The sequence below is a fragment of the Limulus polyphemus genome, unplaced genomic scaffold, assembly GCF_000517525.1.
Source record: "Limulus polyphemus unplaced genomic scaffold, Limulus_polyphemus-2.1.2 Scaffold834, whole genome shotgun sequence".
NCBI classification, from domain to species: Eukaryota; Metazoa; Arthropoda; class Merostomata; order Xiphosura; family Limulidae; genus Limulus; species Limulus polyphemus.
Window position 1 is genome coordinate 357,910 of NW_013666444.1, and position 18,068 is coordinate 375,977.

The window sequence follows — 18,068 nt, forward strand, 5'->3', positions numbered from 1 at the left end:
GTTATAGCGCAACTGTTGAAATTAAGTGTATTGCAAAGTTATGTTCAGAAAGAATAAACCAGTTTTACTTAAGAAAGGACCTGTGTCGCTAAAGTTTCGTTGGAACAAAAGTTACGGAAAATCGAGTAACGACTGGAGGCGTAACATATCCAAGTAATCAAAATATTGCCTGTATGATTTGTCTTTACTATTTTTGATTAATTCAAGGTTATTCAGCATAATGGAGTAGTGTCATGAATCACAAAAATAGTTAACTTATCAAAACTAATGTTTTCGGTTATTACTATTTTTGATTATTCCAATTATCCAAGACTCATGAGAATATTTAATTAGTTGAATTTTGAGGAATTAATGAGCCCAAGGATTAATCAATTATTATATTCCACTACTTGCCCAACTATAGACAACATAGCTTCAGAGATGTTTGGTGTTTCCATTGTGTTTAAACTTTTAGGAATTATTTTTTGTTCACTGTAATAAAATTCAAATATTTCAGAGCTACTTTAATTAGAAAGTGTTGTTTCTTGTAATATTTCTTTTTCTTAGTACTTAAATATAAAGAAAATTATTGTTTTACTTCAGTACTCTTAATTGCCTTTTGAGCTTGCTAAAAAAATTAATTTGGTTTGCAGATAAGAGTGTTATTCTGTTTTATATATATTCTGACCTTTGTCATCACCATTTAAGAATGGTATCTTCTATTTTAATTACAGAATATACTTATTTCATATAGAGAGTATTTTTATTACAGTTATATAGTTACATTTAAATACCTTTTAAAGTTTTAAACAATTTTTATTGATGCCAGCTAGTTACAATAATTTAACCTGTTTGCTCTTTTGTTTTCAACCACTGCATTATTCATAATATTAATCTTCCTATTTTCCTTCACCTTGTTTTGGTTTTTTAAAAGTAATTTTTGAATTATCCCTGATTTCTTGTGGTAAACCTCCTTCGAAGGTTGCCATTTGTGCATTTTGCAAAAAAAACACTTCTTATGTGTGGGTAAAATATTTTGCTACAAATTATTTAAAGTATATTATAAAGATTTGATATTTGGCAAATGAATAGTTAATATTGGCTAAATACCAAAACCACCCTGCTGTCGCCAGTATTTTTGTTTTTGCAGTAATCCTCCAGTGATCTTCTGTAAATTAAATAAGTTGATTGTTAATCAATGAAAATATGTTTTACTGTCATTGATAAGGGTAATAGAGTTTTTATTTAAAACATACATGATTGTAATTAAGTAATAATTAAGTAGCCAGTTAACCAATTTATTTATGCAGATTATTTGAATATGATAAGCATAAACATTCAATATAAATTTATTTCATCAAATATTTTGCAGTTGCCTACCATGCTCACTAGATAATAAACTTATTTGATTTGATGATGATTTTATTTTATTTGGTAAACATAAAACAAACTTCATATTTACAAATATTGCATCTCAGTAAAAGTTTAGTATATTGTTTAAAATTAAAAACAATGTAATTTTAAACAAAGAACCAAACATTAAAAACATCTTTATTAAACCTTAAGCAATCTTCACATCTCTGTTTAATACTGTATATGTATTACTGTATTTAGATACATTACTTGTACCTGATGATGACAGAAACTTCTCCAAACCTTGCACATTTGTTACTTACTATGTGAAATTTGTAATATTTTTCTTTGTTATTCATTCAACCCATCCCTAAACTGTGCAGCTTACTTTATCTGAAGTTATCTCATGTCTTATCATTGAAGAAAAGTTCTGTAGCTTTCAAAAAGATACATAGTTTAACACAAACATTTTCACAATTTAGTAACAAATGAAAACGTTGTAGAAACTATAAAAAAACTTAAATGTCTATATTACTATAGTTAAATACATCTATCCAGTTTTATTTAACCTTTAAATATAGCTGTTATGAAAGCTGTATTTCATTAGTAAATGGTCAAACCTGTTGATATTTCACCATAACAAGGTTTCAACCAAAATGATGTGTAAAGAAACTAAGGGAAATGCTTGGATCAAGAAATGGATAATATGTTCTCAAGTGGTGATAAGTTTTTAGCAAAAGTAAGGTTATTCTTTGAGGAAGGGGCAGAAAAATTCTAAATAAATCTGGTCAAAAACTTTGCAGCTGTGCAGAAATGTAAATATAAACCTTTTTTATGAATTACACAAAATAGATGTCAGAAAATGACAAATTATTGATTCTAAAATATTTTTTGATTTACAATTGTTGAAATAGACTTGGAATTATCATATAATATTGATTTTAAAATGTATGTGAAAAAGTTATTAAGTGGCAAACAAATATGAAAGGCCAAAGGAAACTCTGTCTTCAGACACAATAATTTAGAATGAAAGTTACTTTTCAGTCCTAAATTTTGTTTCAAAAGATGTATCATACAACAAGACTGCATTGCTTAACATGTAGAAACAATAAAATATTCATTCACTTATCTGTCACGTTTTGCAACAATACTGTGTATATTTTTCAGGACTGTTTGTTATTGTTTTACACTTCTATAAGTGTGTTTATAACAATATTGGTGCATTAAGTAAAATAATTGAACCAACCATGGGAATTGAATAATCATAACTCATTTTATTTATTAGGCAAACATGTACTTAGCTAAAATAAAAACCTAGTGTTTTTGGATATTCTTCAAGTAGCTTAAAGTTAAAGTTCAACAGCATAAAAATTAGAATAACATCAATTTTATTTGAAAAAAAAATTGATAGCTATAAATGACTTTATCTTACAACATTTGAAAATCATTGGAAGATGAAAAAATGTAGCTGGAAAATTTGTTTAGACAATATAGCATTATCGTGTTAAGTAACAGAAATGTTTAATGTTATTACTCTAGCTACAGTTATGTTTAATTTTTTAGAATGATGTAATGATACCAATTAACTTTTTATAAGTTAGTTGTGTAATGGTGTAATCAATTTTTCAGTCTTTTTTTTTTACATGAAAGAAGAGACTTCCATTATAATAATATATGATTTCAGATTAATCATTGTCAGCCATTTAGTCCTAAAGTAACATAAGTAAGTCAAACAAAATTAAAGTAACATTAATGTTTTCTATAAGTGATTAGCTCAGTCAGATTATAGTCCAACTATTTCAAAGCTTATATTTGTATTCCTAGTAATGTGATTGATATGAAAATAAAATCAGTTAAAAACAAGCACTTGAAATTCTTGAATTAAAATTAAATAGTTATAATTATGTGTGGAGAGACAATCTCTGAGGTGGACAGAGTGGGTATAAACTATTATGTAACTTTTCACAAAGAAAACAACTTGTAATAATTATTTAAAAATAATTATAGCATTGGTAAACAGAATGTTTGTTTTCAAAAACATCTTTTTAAGTCAATACTTATACAGTCATATAACATGCATATTCACTTATTTTAAACATCAAAAATATGAAAAACCTCTTTGTCACAAAAATTCTAACTTCTCAAAAGTGAAAATTGGTTCTCTAACAAGTTTGTGCTATAAGAGCAGCAGGTATTTTAAATAACACTAACTTTGATGAAAACAAATTTCCAAAGTCTATACATTATGCTAGGCTGTCTTGAAAAATTCAAGGTGCAAAGATTTACTATGGCAACATTTAAATGACATTTATATTGTTTTAGTAGCTTAGAAATAATTAGTTATTGGCTGAGGCCTTAACTGGATTATTGTGGACTCCAGCTGTGTTGGTTTTAGAAAACCTCATAAAACCTTTTATGGTAATTAATAGCCCAGTCAAGTAAAAATATTGACATCTACGGTTTCTTTTTTTGATAGTGCATGGTAGTGTAAGAGTGCATGACTGTTTTTTAACTAATTTTTGAATTAGTTTATTTAACATTTAAGTAGCGAGAGAGTTGGCTGTGGTTAGTGCCAGCCAGTTGCCTTCCTTCTAGTCAGTAGTTCAAAAATAACAATAATAACAGATAACCTTTGTGGCTTTTCAATAACAAAGACAGGGCTAGCAAGTTTAGTGTCAATGGAAATTGAATCCAAGATCCTTAAACCACAAGGAACCCTCAACCATCCATTATGTACTTTATGCTTAACAACAAACATAGTGGCAATATTTTGAATACTTTGATAGTTGGAATAATCAAAAACAATAATAACTGAATACACTGATTTCAGTTAGTTTATTGTTTTTGTGACAGCCTATTTAAACAGAATTTTGATTAATTAATGAGTTTATTTGACAATTATTGATGTAATTGCTGGCCATAGGTAATTAATTAAATTGCCCAACTCTGTCAGAATGTAGTAATGATAGTTTTTATATAGTGCATCATAAAAAAAAGGTAAGTTTGAAAAATCTAAAGATTCATAGAGTGCCTTGCAAAAGTATTCATCCCCTCTGCAAAATTTCCACATTTTGTTGCTGTCTGAGCTCACAATCATGAAACTTTCAAATAGAACTTTATAATTAAAATCTACACAATCTACTCCAAACTGTGAAAGCTAATAAAATGCTTATATTATGTAATTAAGTTAGATTTTCAAAGAATATTAGAATATTCTCAAATGCATAAGTATTCAACCCCTTTTCTATGGCAACCCTAAATCAGTTCACGTGCAAAAGATTAGTTTGAAAGATCACAAAATTAGTTTAATGGTCTCTGTATATGTGTAATCAAAGTGGTTTAATTTAACTTCAGACTAAATGCATCTGTTCAAGCCACAACTCACATAGTGATACAACAAACCAACCATGAAGACCTAGGAGCTTTTCAAACATGTCAGAGGTAAAGTGGTAGAGAAGCACAGATCAGGAGAAAATTACAAGAAAATTTCAAAGTTGATGATTATCCCTTATTAATATCATGAGTATGGTGAAGTCCATCATTAAAAAGTGCAATGTGCATTATATCACCTAGTCATTACCCAGATCAGGCTGCCCTTCCAAACTAAGCAGCCAGGCAAGCAGGAAACTGGTTAGGGACACCACTGTGAAGCCAACAGTGACTATGAAAGATTTGCAAAGCTCCATGTCTGAGATGAGAGTCAGTGTTCATATATCAACAATATCCTGGTCCCTACACAAAGCTGGTCTGTATGGATGAGTGGCAAAAAAGAAGCCATTATTGAAAAAGAATCATCTTAAATATTGTATGGTGTTTGTAACAAAGCATGTAAATGATGTTGGAAACGTGTGACAGAAGGTTTATTGTCAGATGAGACAAAAATTGTGCTTTTTGGTCCAAATTCAAAGTGCTACGTCTGGGTCAAGTCCAACACAACACATCATCCAGTCAGTCAACACCATCCCAACTGTCAGCTTGATGGTGGCAGCATCATGTTATGGGGATGCTTCTCATCAGCAGGGACTGGGAAGCTTGTCAGGATTGAGGGGAAAATGGATGGTGCAAAGTACAGGAAAATCCTAGAGGAAAACCTATTCGAGTCAGCCAAGGATCTAAAACTAGGTCGAAAATTCACATTTCAGCAGGACAATGACCTAAAGCACAAGGTCAGAGTCACACTGGAGTGGTTTTAAAAGAAGACAATGAATGTCCTGAAGTGGTCAGTCAAAGTCCCGACTTGAATCCAATAGAAAATTTATGGTGAGACTTGAAAATTGCAGTCCACCAATAATCCCTAACAAACTTGTCAAAATTGGAGCAATTTTGCAAGGAAGAATGAGGCAAAAATTACACCATCTCATTGTGCAAAGCTGGTAGTGACCTATCCAAAAAGACTTGCAGCAGTAATTGCTGCCAAAGGTGCTTCCAGCAAGTACTGACTTAGGGGGCTGAATACTTATGTCAGAAAGTTTCAATTTATGTATTTTCTTTGCAGGTTTTGCTGACATTCAACCTCCTTCACATATATCAGTGTTAAGTTTGATCATTAGAGTTTTGAATGAAAACAAATTCATTAAAAGAAAATTGTTTACATTATTTGTATTTCATCAAAATGGTCATATTATTGGTAGGAGTGAATACTTTTGCAAGGCACTGTATATTAATGATAGCATTTAAATAGTACAATATGTTGTTAAAAATAGATTTGGAAATGAAGTGAGATTTTGGTTCCTAAGAAAGCCTGGATAAACCCCTAATTTGTTTTTTTAATATTAAGTTTCATGCATCCAATAACCACATATAGATAAGTTTTATATTTAAATTTATTGGTTTTGAGAGACCAGTATAAGATATGTGTTTGTATAAATTTGGTGATCAATTACATTTTGTACATTTTGATAAATTTTGTTCATGTACAGATACATAGTTCTTTGATATTATTTAGAGTTTCTAACTTTATGCATTGTTTGTAAGTCTAAGTATTCTATTCACTTTTGCCATATTTTGGGTAACTTTTAGAAATCTGTAAGATTCCAAATAATAACTATGTTAGATATCAGCATATGTACAAGATAATTAAACTTGTTAATCTAAGGATATGAATTCGGGCTTTCACAATTAGATTTGTGTTTTCAATTTCTACATTTTGATAACTTTGGTAAAGATGGAAATTCATTTACTGAATGATCACATTTTAGATATGCTGTTTTAGACTGTGGGTGTGAAAGGATGTTAGTCAATTACATTTTCAATTACCACATAACTTAATATCATACAACTGTAAATAAACATAACAATTTGATTTTTAATCTTTGTACATTATAACTTTTAAAAATTCGAAATAATTTGTTACCAACCATTTTTATTTCTATGAAATAAAATTTTAAAAAGTTATTTTGCAGTGAATTTCATTTTAGCTTTATATTTAGAAAAAATAAAATACTTTTACCCTCCAGATAATAAAAAAAATTTCATCCAATGTTTTACCATTGTGGCTTCATGAGTAGAAGTACAGAAAAGTGATTGATGTTAACGTGATTTTACATATCACAAATATGTATTTCTTGAATACTTGTATGTTTTATAATTAACAGAAAATTGTAGATTTATGATTATTCACAGGATCAAGTCATTCTGGAAGTACTCTAGATAAAATTGATTCACCAGATAGTCAATGTCTTCCACCATACAAGAGTGATTCCGACGACAGGTTAGAGTTTCTGTCACCCCAAGGGGGTTATCGGGATAATTTGTGTCTTCCATCAAACCAGAATGACTATCAGGATATTCCAGTGTCTTTACTAAATCACCAGGTACAATTTTATTTAAATTTCTCATTTGTGTCAATTCCTTTTCAGTGTAATATTCAGTTATAGTATTTTCTACATAAAATTCAAATGTGAATATTATAGAAAGAGAATTTAAATACCTTTAACCATGTCAATCCCAACAGAGTCAGTTTGACTTAATTTCACTGTATGTTGTATATCTATAATTACTTTAGCTGTTGGCATTAAATCCAAAAATTTGTCATTCACCTTGGAATTTAACTTCTCTTCTAATATTACATGTTTTATAACCTAAGATTCATAAACAAATTTACCAATACTTGTAAGACACATAGTTTGCTATTTACATGTGTTAAAAATATAAGGACAATAACTAATATATGTAAAAAAATAGAGAAAAGGAATAAAACCTTTAAATGCTCTCCAAGTGTAGCTTACTCGGAAGTCTAACTGTTACTACTCCTAATAATTTGCTTCAAGTCAGCTCTGACAGTGTAATTATAAATATAAATAGAGCATTCAAGTTACATACTATAACACTAATAAAGTATGAGCACACAGTATAAAAAATTTTAGTGCTTGTAACTGGCCTAAAAATGTTTTCTAAAATAATTTCCGAAATGGAACTTAGCTCATCTCACAAAATTAGCTAGTCTTGTTCCGTGCTGTGCTCTGTATGCGAACTTTTTCTTTACGCATGCCACAAGCCTTCCATCCCACCCCCCTATTGGAATTCCAAGATTCCAACATGTCTCTCATGCAAATCATCATGTATCACCTCCTCACCAATAGGAGCATGATATGCTCATGTGATGCATGTGACTTCCTCTACACTCCTCTACCGAACTATCACTTCTCATTTGGCAGTGCTTGTGTTCAGTTGTGCTCTTTTGTTTGTTTAGTGCTTTTCATGTTCAACTTTGTTTCTCCACAAAGTGATTGTTTTTTATGTTAATTTGCTTTCATTCAGCCTGTTTCTTCCATTAGTATTTATTAGTAAATTCTAGTTGCCTTATTTTTTGCACTTGAATTTGGAGAACCTTTCTATGCAATTAACTCCAAAGTTAATGCTGCCACTTCAAGGGTTACACCACCAACCAGCATTTTTTCTTGGGCCTCAGGTGTGGGCAACCCGACTGTGGATTTATCTGCCTTTATATGCAAGGAGATCAAACATTACATGGGACAGCCTTGTTCCCGGACCTCACCCAGGCTCCTCCAGAACAGGCTGATCCTGTACAGTCTGACAAGGACTTTGTCTTTTTCCACCTGCAGATTTTACCATTCCTTCCCATTTCCAACCTGTTTAGTCTTTTAGGCTTAATGCAGTCTTTATGGATTCTGTGTCTCAGGTTTGTGATGATTTATCCCTTTCCTCTATTTCTTATGCACCTCATCCTTCCTTATTGCATGAACAATCTTCCCAACCCTTTTTGGCTTTTCCTTCCTCATCTGATATTTGGGTTCATGTTGGTCACTTTGCCTCACAATTAACCGTTTGAACTCAATGAACCTTTAAACCCCTTTCTGTTCATGTCCTGAGATTTTACTGAGTTAAATTCAAAATTGAATGAAACCACTTTTCTCTAAACATATTTTAATGGAATTACTATTATCAAGTACATTATAATTTAAGGTTTCATATTATCTAAATTTTATTCCTTTATTTTAGAACAAAAAATCTGAAACAGCAATTAAAACCAGTTTTTGCTGCCACATGATTCACTGTGGTTAAGATTTTAAAGTTTAAGAGGTTGTACACAAGAAACTATGAGTTCCTAATATAGACTGTCAGCATAGATGGTCAACGTACATTTCCAGCTGTCTCTCATTGGCTGGGGGGAACTTCCAAGAATTTCTCCCCGTGTGAAACAACATTCTAATATTTCTAAGTTTAAGGTCAGCCCACTTGCAAAGTCAAAGCTGTGTTGTCAAGTGACACTTTGAAGTTGAATGGCATGTTTATAACCAATAGAAAGAGCAGAGTTTGCACTATTCAGTTATAGCCTGAAGAAACCTCTACCTCTGTATGGATATGTAGAATGAAATAGAAAATAAGTTTAGTCCATTGTTCTCTTGAGTGGTATGTAATGTTTGGCAAGTGTTTGTTGCCTTATATATATTAATTTGCTAAGCAGTTATATTGCATTTAGATTTTACATTTATATCTTAATTAATTATGTATTTATTTGTGTTTTAAAATGCATATTTGAAATGTTTATGATTTTTATACGTTTAACTTGTAGTTTGGCTTACTAAAATGTCTAAGCAAGATGGCATCATTCACGTGTGTGAGTATGAGACTCGCCCAGACTTGCCCCATAATAAAAATAGAGCATCATGTGGGACATATTGTGGATCTTGGGATAATGAATAAATACAAAGAATTGGAAGGGAAAATTAAAAATAAACTACAAGTGAAAAACTAAAGACGTGAAATTATGCATATGACAAAAAGAAATTTGAAAACTATCCTTCAAAAATTTAAAAGGTATGTATGTACTTCCATTTCTTAATTTTAAACATTTTATTGCACTCTACGTTGATGATGATATCCAGAGTTAATGATATCATAGAGAAAATGGAAAACAAAATATAAACATTTACCTTAAAAACTTTTGATATTCATTTAGGAGGTTCTAGAGATTGTGCAAATCAAATGTGAAAATTCTGAGATCAGAAATAGTATTTTTATACTCAAAATAGAAATCACATTCCATGTGAACTATTCTGATTAAATAATGAATATTTTATTTTTCTAAAAGTACATAATCTTAGGACCGTTCAAGTCAAACTTTTTTAAAACTATTTCATCAACTAGTATCATTTGTATAAAAAAACTTTCATGAAAGTCGCATACCTTCTTACAATGCAAGTAGATTGCAGTCAAAGCGTTAAGTGAGGGGATTAGCATGCCGTTTCCCCTGCAGACTTCTAATTAATTTGCTCTTTCCTACCATCATGCTGATTATATATATATTTTTAGACTAGCAGTTAGGTTCCTTATTGCCTTTTTGGGGGTGGCTTTCAATTCATCTGTCAGTCTTACCCATGCCCAATATTCTTACTTGTATCTTACCCTTACAAATCAATTATGGTATCTTTCTTCCATACACCTCCTGTCTGAGGCTCTCCACAGAAATCCTGAAAGGTTTTCTGGAGATACCTTTACCCTTCTCTCCTCCACTTTAGCCCGCATGTTGTCTTTGGCTCTGGCATTACATACATGGTTTCTTTGTTTTTGGGACCTTATAGGTCATAATGCCGTATTGGCTCTGGTCCGTTTACCCCCTACATATTTTAGGGATTTACATATGGCCCTATTTCTGATGCATTATGTTTTAGATATGGTCTTAAAAACTAGTGCCTCTGGTGACATTGGTCCAGCAGTATCTACCCTTACAAATATCGTAGCCCATTTATCTCATTCATACCTCCAAGTACTGTTTCCTCTCCTTCCCCTTCCCAGACCAAACCTGTACTCGGGGTACTTCTATCTATCACTCTCCTTGACGATGCACCCACCACTGCTACCTGTACTGGTGACTACCCAGTAGGTTTGGGTCTGGTGAGAGCTTGGCTGTTGAAGTTTCTTCATTGTTGGCATTCCATCATTGGTGATTAATGGGGGCTTCAGGTTCTGTTGGAAGGATTTGTTGTGCAGTTTCTTTCTCCACCTCCCATCTCTCTTTACCTTGTTCCCTCCTCCTTGATATCCCATAACGAACCAGTATCTGTCAGAAGTCCTTCCTCAAACCCACTCAATATCTTGTCCTTTTGGGGGTCTTTTTTCAACACTGATATCAGTTGGGCCCATACCTTCTCCTTTATGATTTTGTTCATTGGAACTTTTGGTTCACCATGCCCTCTCAGCTCAGTCACTTACTGGTCGTGAGGTTCTATCACTTTTGGGGATGTAGTCTTAAATGACATCACTTATAAGGTCCATATAAGGTCCCTTCAGTGGGTGCTTCACGATTGATGGAACTTGTTTGGGATCCTTTTTCCACCCCATTACATTTCTTTTTTCCCTCCAAGACAATCTGCTTTGGTGGTTGGACAAAGCCCATATGTCGGCGGGCATGCCACTTCCTCCCCCACATCTGGATCTACATCTTTTCGTGGATGCATCCCTTCAGGTATGGGGGCATGGGTTAATCACCAGGAGGCTTCGGGATATTGGTCAGCAGACGAAAGCGCTTTGAATATCAATGTTCTCTAACTTCTAGCCATAAGTCAGGCATTATATCACTTCTTTCTTCTTGCTCGACATTCTCTGGTGATGGTTCAATCAGACAATTCTACTGTGGTGGCACATATCAACCACTAAGGGGGCACCTGGTCCAGAGATCTCTGTTTTCGAATGTTGGATCTCTTATATTGGGCCCATGCACATCACATTCATCTTATTGAGTGTCATGTGTCAGGTGCTTTCAATCTGGTCGCTGAATGTTTTTCAAGCCCTAACCTGATATATCCCACAGAGTGGTCATTATATCTTCTTGTTTTGAGGGATATTTGCCATAAATGAGGTTCTCTCTTCAGCCAGGATTGGTCACACAAGTATCTTTATGTATATTCACCCATTTGATTACTTCATTGAGTGATTTCTCTCATCCACTCCACTCTTTGTTGGGTCCTCCTGATTGCTCCTTATTGGCCATCTCAGCCTTAGTTTCCATGTTTACAGTGACTGCTACTCTCCACTCATATCCCTCTTCCACATTCTCCTTACCTTCTTCATCAACCTCAGTCACATGTCCTACATCCCACCCTTCAGATCTTGGGTCTTTACGCCTGGCTTTTGTCTGGTCGTTGGTGAGAAGATCCAGTTTCACACGTTGAGTTACTTCCTTGTTAGCTGGTCCCATCCGTTCATCTTCCATGGAGGTGTATCAACACAAGTAGAAGGTATTCCGTCATTAGTCTACAACTAGGGTGTTTCCCAATAACCAGCCTACTGTGGATCATGTGGTGGAATTTCTCACCTGGCTCTTTGACCGTGAGTCTTCAGTCTCCTCGCTTTTGAGATATCGGGAAGCCTTATCCCATACCTTTCATTTTTCCCGATACTATAGAGTTTATACTTCCCCTGCCCTTACCATGCTCATGCGTTCCTTCCAGATACGTTGCCTTCCCAGGTGACCTACCCTTCCAGATTGGGATGTTAATGTGGCCCTCCATTTCCTTACTTTACATCTGTTTGAACCACTTTCCTCATGTTCCATGTTTCATTTTTCCCATAAAACATATTTCCTTCGTCTCTTAGCCTGTGGATATTGACAGTCTGTTTGTTTGCCATTGATGTTTCACGTACACTTTATTACCCTACCTTTATCCTGATTGTTCCTTTCTCCCAAAGATCTCAGCAGCTTGGGAGGGTTGTTCCTCCTTTTCTCCCTTCCTTCCATTTCCCATCTTTATCCTTGACCAGATCCACATATACTTCTGTGCCAGGTCAGGGTTCTTCGTTGTTATATTGCCCGTGCTGCTTCCTTATAGGGCATATATTCCTGACTCTATCCCTTGGCATTCCTCCTCCTTTTGTCATCTTTCACCTTCTACCCGTACCAGTTGGGTCCATATTTTGGTTCAATTGGCCTACCCTACCTTCTTCCTCCTGGAATTTGTTCCATGTGTCCTCCCATCAGATCTAACACCTCACTTTTTCCCTTGCTACAAGTATTCATTGTCCAATGGAGGAGAATTTGCAGTCCGGCATGTGGACCACACTCAGTACATTCATCTCCCACTTTCTCGATCATGTCGTGGTTTCTTGTTCGTCAGGGTTTTGTCTACCACCTGTGGCCATTCCTAAGACTTTGGTGTGACTCTACTGGTAAGTTTTTATTCGTACTTTCCTTTCTTTTCTGAGGCCTTTCTCTATTTCTTTATCCCATGGATCCCACTCTGTGGCAAGTGGTGCCTGACCAGGTATTCTTTAACTCAAAATCTGCACTGTCCAGCCATGTTAACTCAAGCTTTATCTTCCATGGCTTCACTTGCTCACCATTGAAATGGGGTGTTCCACAAGATAACTTGTAGTTGCATCATCTCATGAAATTTTGCTTCATAAACATGCCTGTCTCGGACTGTACCACCCATGGACTGCATGGGTAAAGCAGAAGGAGATCGCTGCCCATACCTGCTATGCCTTGTGTGAATAACTTGGTATGGTCTGCTTTTCAAAATAAGGTTTCATGGTCACTCATTGCACTGTTTCAGGTGAATGATGTTCCTCCAGACTCTCCACTGCATTGTCACCCCCCTTTCTTGAGTAGAGTACTGAAGTCCTTACCACTTTCTAGTTCAAGGTGGTTGACCATGGAGGCACCCTGCTGAATGGGTTCCACACACTAACCATTCAGTTATAAAGTAGGATGGGGGTGTTCTGTGGGTGTACATGATGTGATATCCACCTATTTGCGATAACCAAAGACAATGAAGTGAGACGTCAGAACAGTTCAACCCTTTGATTGGGAGCCCTTATTTTACCCTCGCGTTGGATTTTGGTACCCCACAGGCAGATTTTGGATTTACAGTGAACCGATCAACATAAGTCAAGTCCTCACACAGGTTTTGAGTTGTCTATCTTCCTCCCTCAATTTCCTCCATCTTTTTTGTGGGTCACAGCAGTGGTACCTGGGAATGTTCCAATTCTGTACTAGGCTATCCCACATCCTCTCTTATCACAGGGATGTTATTGCCATTTGAATGATTCCGGCATGTTTCACGGTTGTTGAAGTTGATTGCATGCAAAAGACATCCCTATCGATACCAGATGTCAAGTTCCTGGATCGATAGCTCAGAGCTAATCCTTGTGTCATACCCAAGAATCAGAGTGGTTCTCAATCCCTTGGTTATTGGGTTTGAGGTAAAGATGGTATGATCCTCAACCTACCCTTGCATAGATGTTGGTACCCTGTGGGCAGGTTTTGGATGTAGTTGACCTACTGAGTACTCTATGCTGTGCCCTAGGTATTTTATACCTAGAGGAGCATCCTTTGTTTAGCTACCTTTCCCATTGTGGGATTGAGTTACAGTATATTTCTATGGTTAGGATCACTTTCCTGCCACATTCTTTCCCAGTCTGATGTGCTCCTCTCATTTTCTGCCCTTATATCTTACACATTCCAAGAGTATAGCTGGCTCAGAAGTGGTGCAGTCCACCTCTTCTGATCTTCAAATCTGAATCTCTCAATTCCAGGGGTATCCTTGAGGTGCTTTCAGGGGGTACACTGGTCCCTCCTCCTCATCAATGTAAAATTTTAGCTAATCTAAGTAAGTACCATATCAGAAGTTATAATTTTCCTACATTGAAAATGTATTTTGATAGGTACTTTCCTCCACTCACACTTCCCACCCTTCCTCCCCACAATTGTTTGATGCTGACATCTGCCAAATTTCAAAGTGATAATTTGGTAGAGGAGTGTAGAGGGAGTTACATGCATCATGTGAGCATGTCATGCTCCTATTGGTGAGGAGGTTATGCATGATGATTTGCATGAAAGATATGTTATGATATCTTGCAATTCTAATAGGGGGAGTGGAAGGCTTGTGGCATGCATGAAGAAAATGTTTGCATATAGAGGGCAGCATTGAAGAATGTGCCCAGATCTCCATTAGTTCTTCAGTCCAAAAAGGTCTTTTACTGGAGACAGTGCAATGGGTAACTATGAAACCCTATTTTTAAATGCCTGCAAATACTAGCCAATGAAGCAGGCAAATGCACAACTCTGGTGCTGGCTATTGTCATGACAGTCCATGGCACGATACACTCTGGACTGGACTGGAAAAAGGCTTATAAGTACCATGAGTATAATTCCAGCAGTCTTGCAAAACACCCCATCTCACAGTGGGCACTGACTGGGCCAAGGTAGATGGTCTGAGTGCTTTCCGTTATCCTGGTCTGATGTGAAATTTTGGGTAAGTATACCCTGTGAGGCAACATAATTAACTAAAATATAAAATTCAAACCTGAATACAATTGAACCGTCTCTCTAACTATAACATACTTAGGTGAGAAACAACTGAAATGCTATCATGAACAAAGCAGCCAACAACAGTACTAGCAAGAAAGACAATTAGGTGCCAATTTCAAAGTAACCCTTGTTGAATTATAGTTTAAAGTGAACTCTTTCCAACAACTATAAACACATACTTGTTGAAAATACTGAAAGCTCAACGTTAACTATTGAAGATGGGTGTGGCACCTATCAGGGGTTGACAACATTTGTTTCTTGTTTCATCTGTATTGAACAAAAGTACTTTGAAACATTCATGTCAAAAGGACAAGTAAGCTACAATCTCATCTAGACTTACAGGTACATGACTACTCCTGAATGCTTCAAGGTATACTTCGCCAAATTTTGACATTGTTTATAGCTTGTGCACCACATGACTATAACTTTGAACTATAACATACTTTATACTAATAATCTCATTTAAATATATTGATAGTAAAGTGGTGCAATTAAATTTTGAATGTAACTCAGTGATATGCACGGAGAGAAATTTAAAAGTGTGTTGTTGTTAAAGGGTTAAGGAACTATGACCAACCTACATATTCTGTGTGTTATCTGTAAAGGAGAAATGAATGAGAACTAAACAGCAACATCTAAGTGTACATATTAGAGAATAAGTAACTAATTATAAAGATCAACTATTATGGAATAGAGTAATGAACCATGACCAAACACTATATTCTATGTGTGACATGATAAGAAGTAATTAACTATGTCTACCATAATTTTCTATGTTTATGTGTGAAGTAGTGATTAACTATGTCTAAAGATTATATGTGATATGAATGTATTAACTCTCTTGCTAGGGGCTCAGTAAAATCAGCCAGGTTCATAATCCCAAACTGACCTTTATAGTTTCAATGCTATAAGTTCTAATATGTTTTGTCTATCTTCACAAAATTTCACAAGCTCTCAGTAATCATTAAGAGACATTTGTAGATAAAAAATCAGAATTTTTAATGAAGTATTTTCACTAAACATTTCTCCATTAATATGTGCAGTCAAAGTGTTGACTACTCTGAGTGCAAAGTGATTTTCATTAAGATTAAAAATACTTTTCGTCATCTGAAAAATTTCAAATTTCATTTGCATAATCTCTAAAACCTCCAAAATAAATTTCTAACGTTTTTTTTCCAGTAAAACTTATATATATATATATATTTTATCCTAACTCTATATGAAGTTGATCAATTTGACCAACCTTGTAACCACAAACACAAATTTGAAATAAATGTTACTTACCCCTTTTTCTTTTTAGAATGACTTAAAACAGGATTTATACAGGATTAAGGAAAAAATTTCAAAGACAATTTGAGGATATATTCCAGATTTTTCAAGGATTCACAGAATAAAAAAAATAAAAATTGATACATAAATTAATTTGTCATTAACTCATGTCTAAATAAATGAGACGACACTGAATACCCACTTTAGAATACAGTGGCAAAGTACCAGCAAGGCTGTTATTGCAAAAAGTGGAGAGATACGATAAACATATACAATAGTACGTTAATACTCATTGTCAAATCATGTTTAGTTAATTAACTAAAGCATACTAATATATCAAAATCAGGACATTAGGCTATACTATTTTTTTTTTAAATTCTAACACTCTTTCAATTGTTCTGCTTTTTGGTGAATCTCCATTTCAAAAGAAATAATGTTTTTTTTTTCTCCTGCTTTTCTTTTCAAAGCATTTGATTGAGGTAAAGAGTAGCTAACGTATTAAAAGAGCTAACTTATTAGCAGCTGATTGGAGGCTCTTGCTCTCTTTGATTTAAATCAGTCTAATTCTGCTTGAATTTCTTTCCATTTATTTCCCCTCTTTGCTGCCTCAGCTTTTTCCTTTCTTTCTCTAGGTAGTCATAGTACTTGGACCTAGCCGAGGAAGCTGAAAGCAAAATTTTTTGGTGATTGATACTTTATTTTCTCCTTCAACCTTTTACACATGACTGATGATCACTCATTGTGTTATGACAGACTGTTTGGCCCAAAGGTCTGAATACCCCCCCCTGCAAGATGAGAGTAGAGAAGTTTGTCCACTTAGACTTTTGCTGTATCGAAGTATAGGAAAGCAGTCCTGTCTCTAGAATTAATCCCATCAAGAAATTCCAGAAACTGCTTTTTGACACCATTGCATTTTGTGCCCTTGACTCTACCTGTTTCTTCAATGGTTTTTAATGTCTGCTTCAATTTCACTGTACTTGATGCTTTCTCCAACTGTTTGGCCATATGCCTTTAATCCATTCATGAGAAAGGTCTCACAAGAGGATAAGTAATTTGAGACTTCTCCATGAGCTTGCATGCCAGTGACAGTAAAAAAGCTTTACAATCCATTCTAAACTCAAATTTTTGTCTGTCTGAGGCATCCTTAGCTTTTCTTAAAAATTTATCAGCCAAAAACCACCCTCTACTTTTGAACCATTAAGATTATGTTCCTTCTTGTCAATTTTCAATTGTGATAAAGCTGCCAAGGTGATTGCTGTATTCATGATCTCTGATTTTAGAACTTTCTGCAAGACACTCTTGATCAGCAATCCAAGATCTTTACCAATGATGGGAATCATTGGCTTATCAGTCTGATAAATCTTAAGAAAAGGTTGGAATTCCCTTTGTTATTATGATGAAAAAATGTAGCTCAGCAGTCAAGAGAGGATCTTTGTTTGTTTTCTCAGTGACACTAAGATTTGCAGGTGGGTTGACTGAGTTATTTAGTGTGTACAGCAATACAGTAGGACTCAATGTAGGGAAGGAGTTGTATAACTCTCTCTCTGCTGGTTATATACACCTGGAAAAAAGTTAAGCACCCCCAAATATTTTTCAGGATTGCTTATTGAAAATAAGGTTTAATTTTCATGATGTTGAGCAATGTTCATAATTTCAAACATAATTAAAAGGATGTGAGCGTTCAGGTGTGACATTT

At 34.5% G+C, this 18,068-nt stretch overlaps 1 protein-coding gene across 3 annotated transcripts in view; it reads left to right on the plus strand.

The window, feature by feature from the left end:
- The window catches only part of LOC106460776 (EF-hand calcium-binding domain-containing protein 7-like), a 91,888-nt gene that overhangs the window by 53,084 nt on the left and 20,736 nt on the right, over positions 1-18,068 (plus strand). For all 3 annotated transcript variants that reach the window (XM_022387561.1, XM_013920512.2, XM_022387559.1), the window contains exon 6: positions 6,955-7,145. In XM_022387561.1, the coding sequence (XP_022243269.1) occupies positions 6,955-7,145 (191 nt within the window). The remainder of the gene's footprint in view (positions 1-6,954; positions 7,146-18,068) is intronic.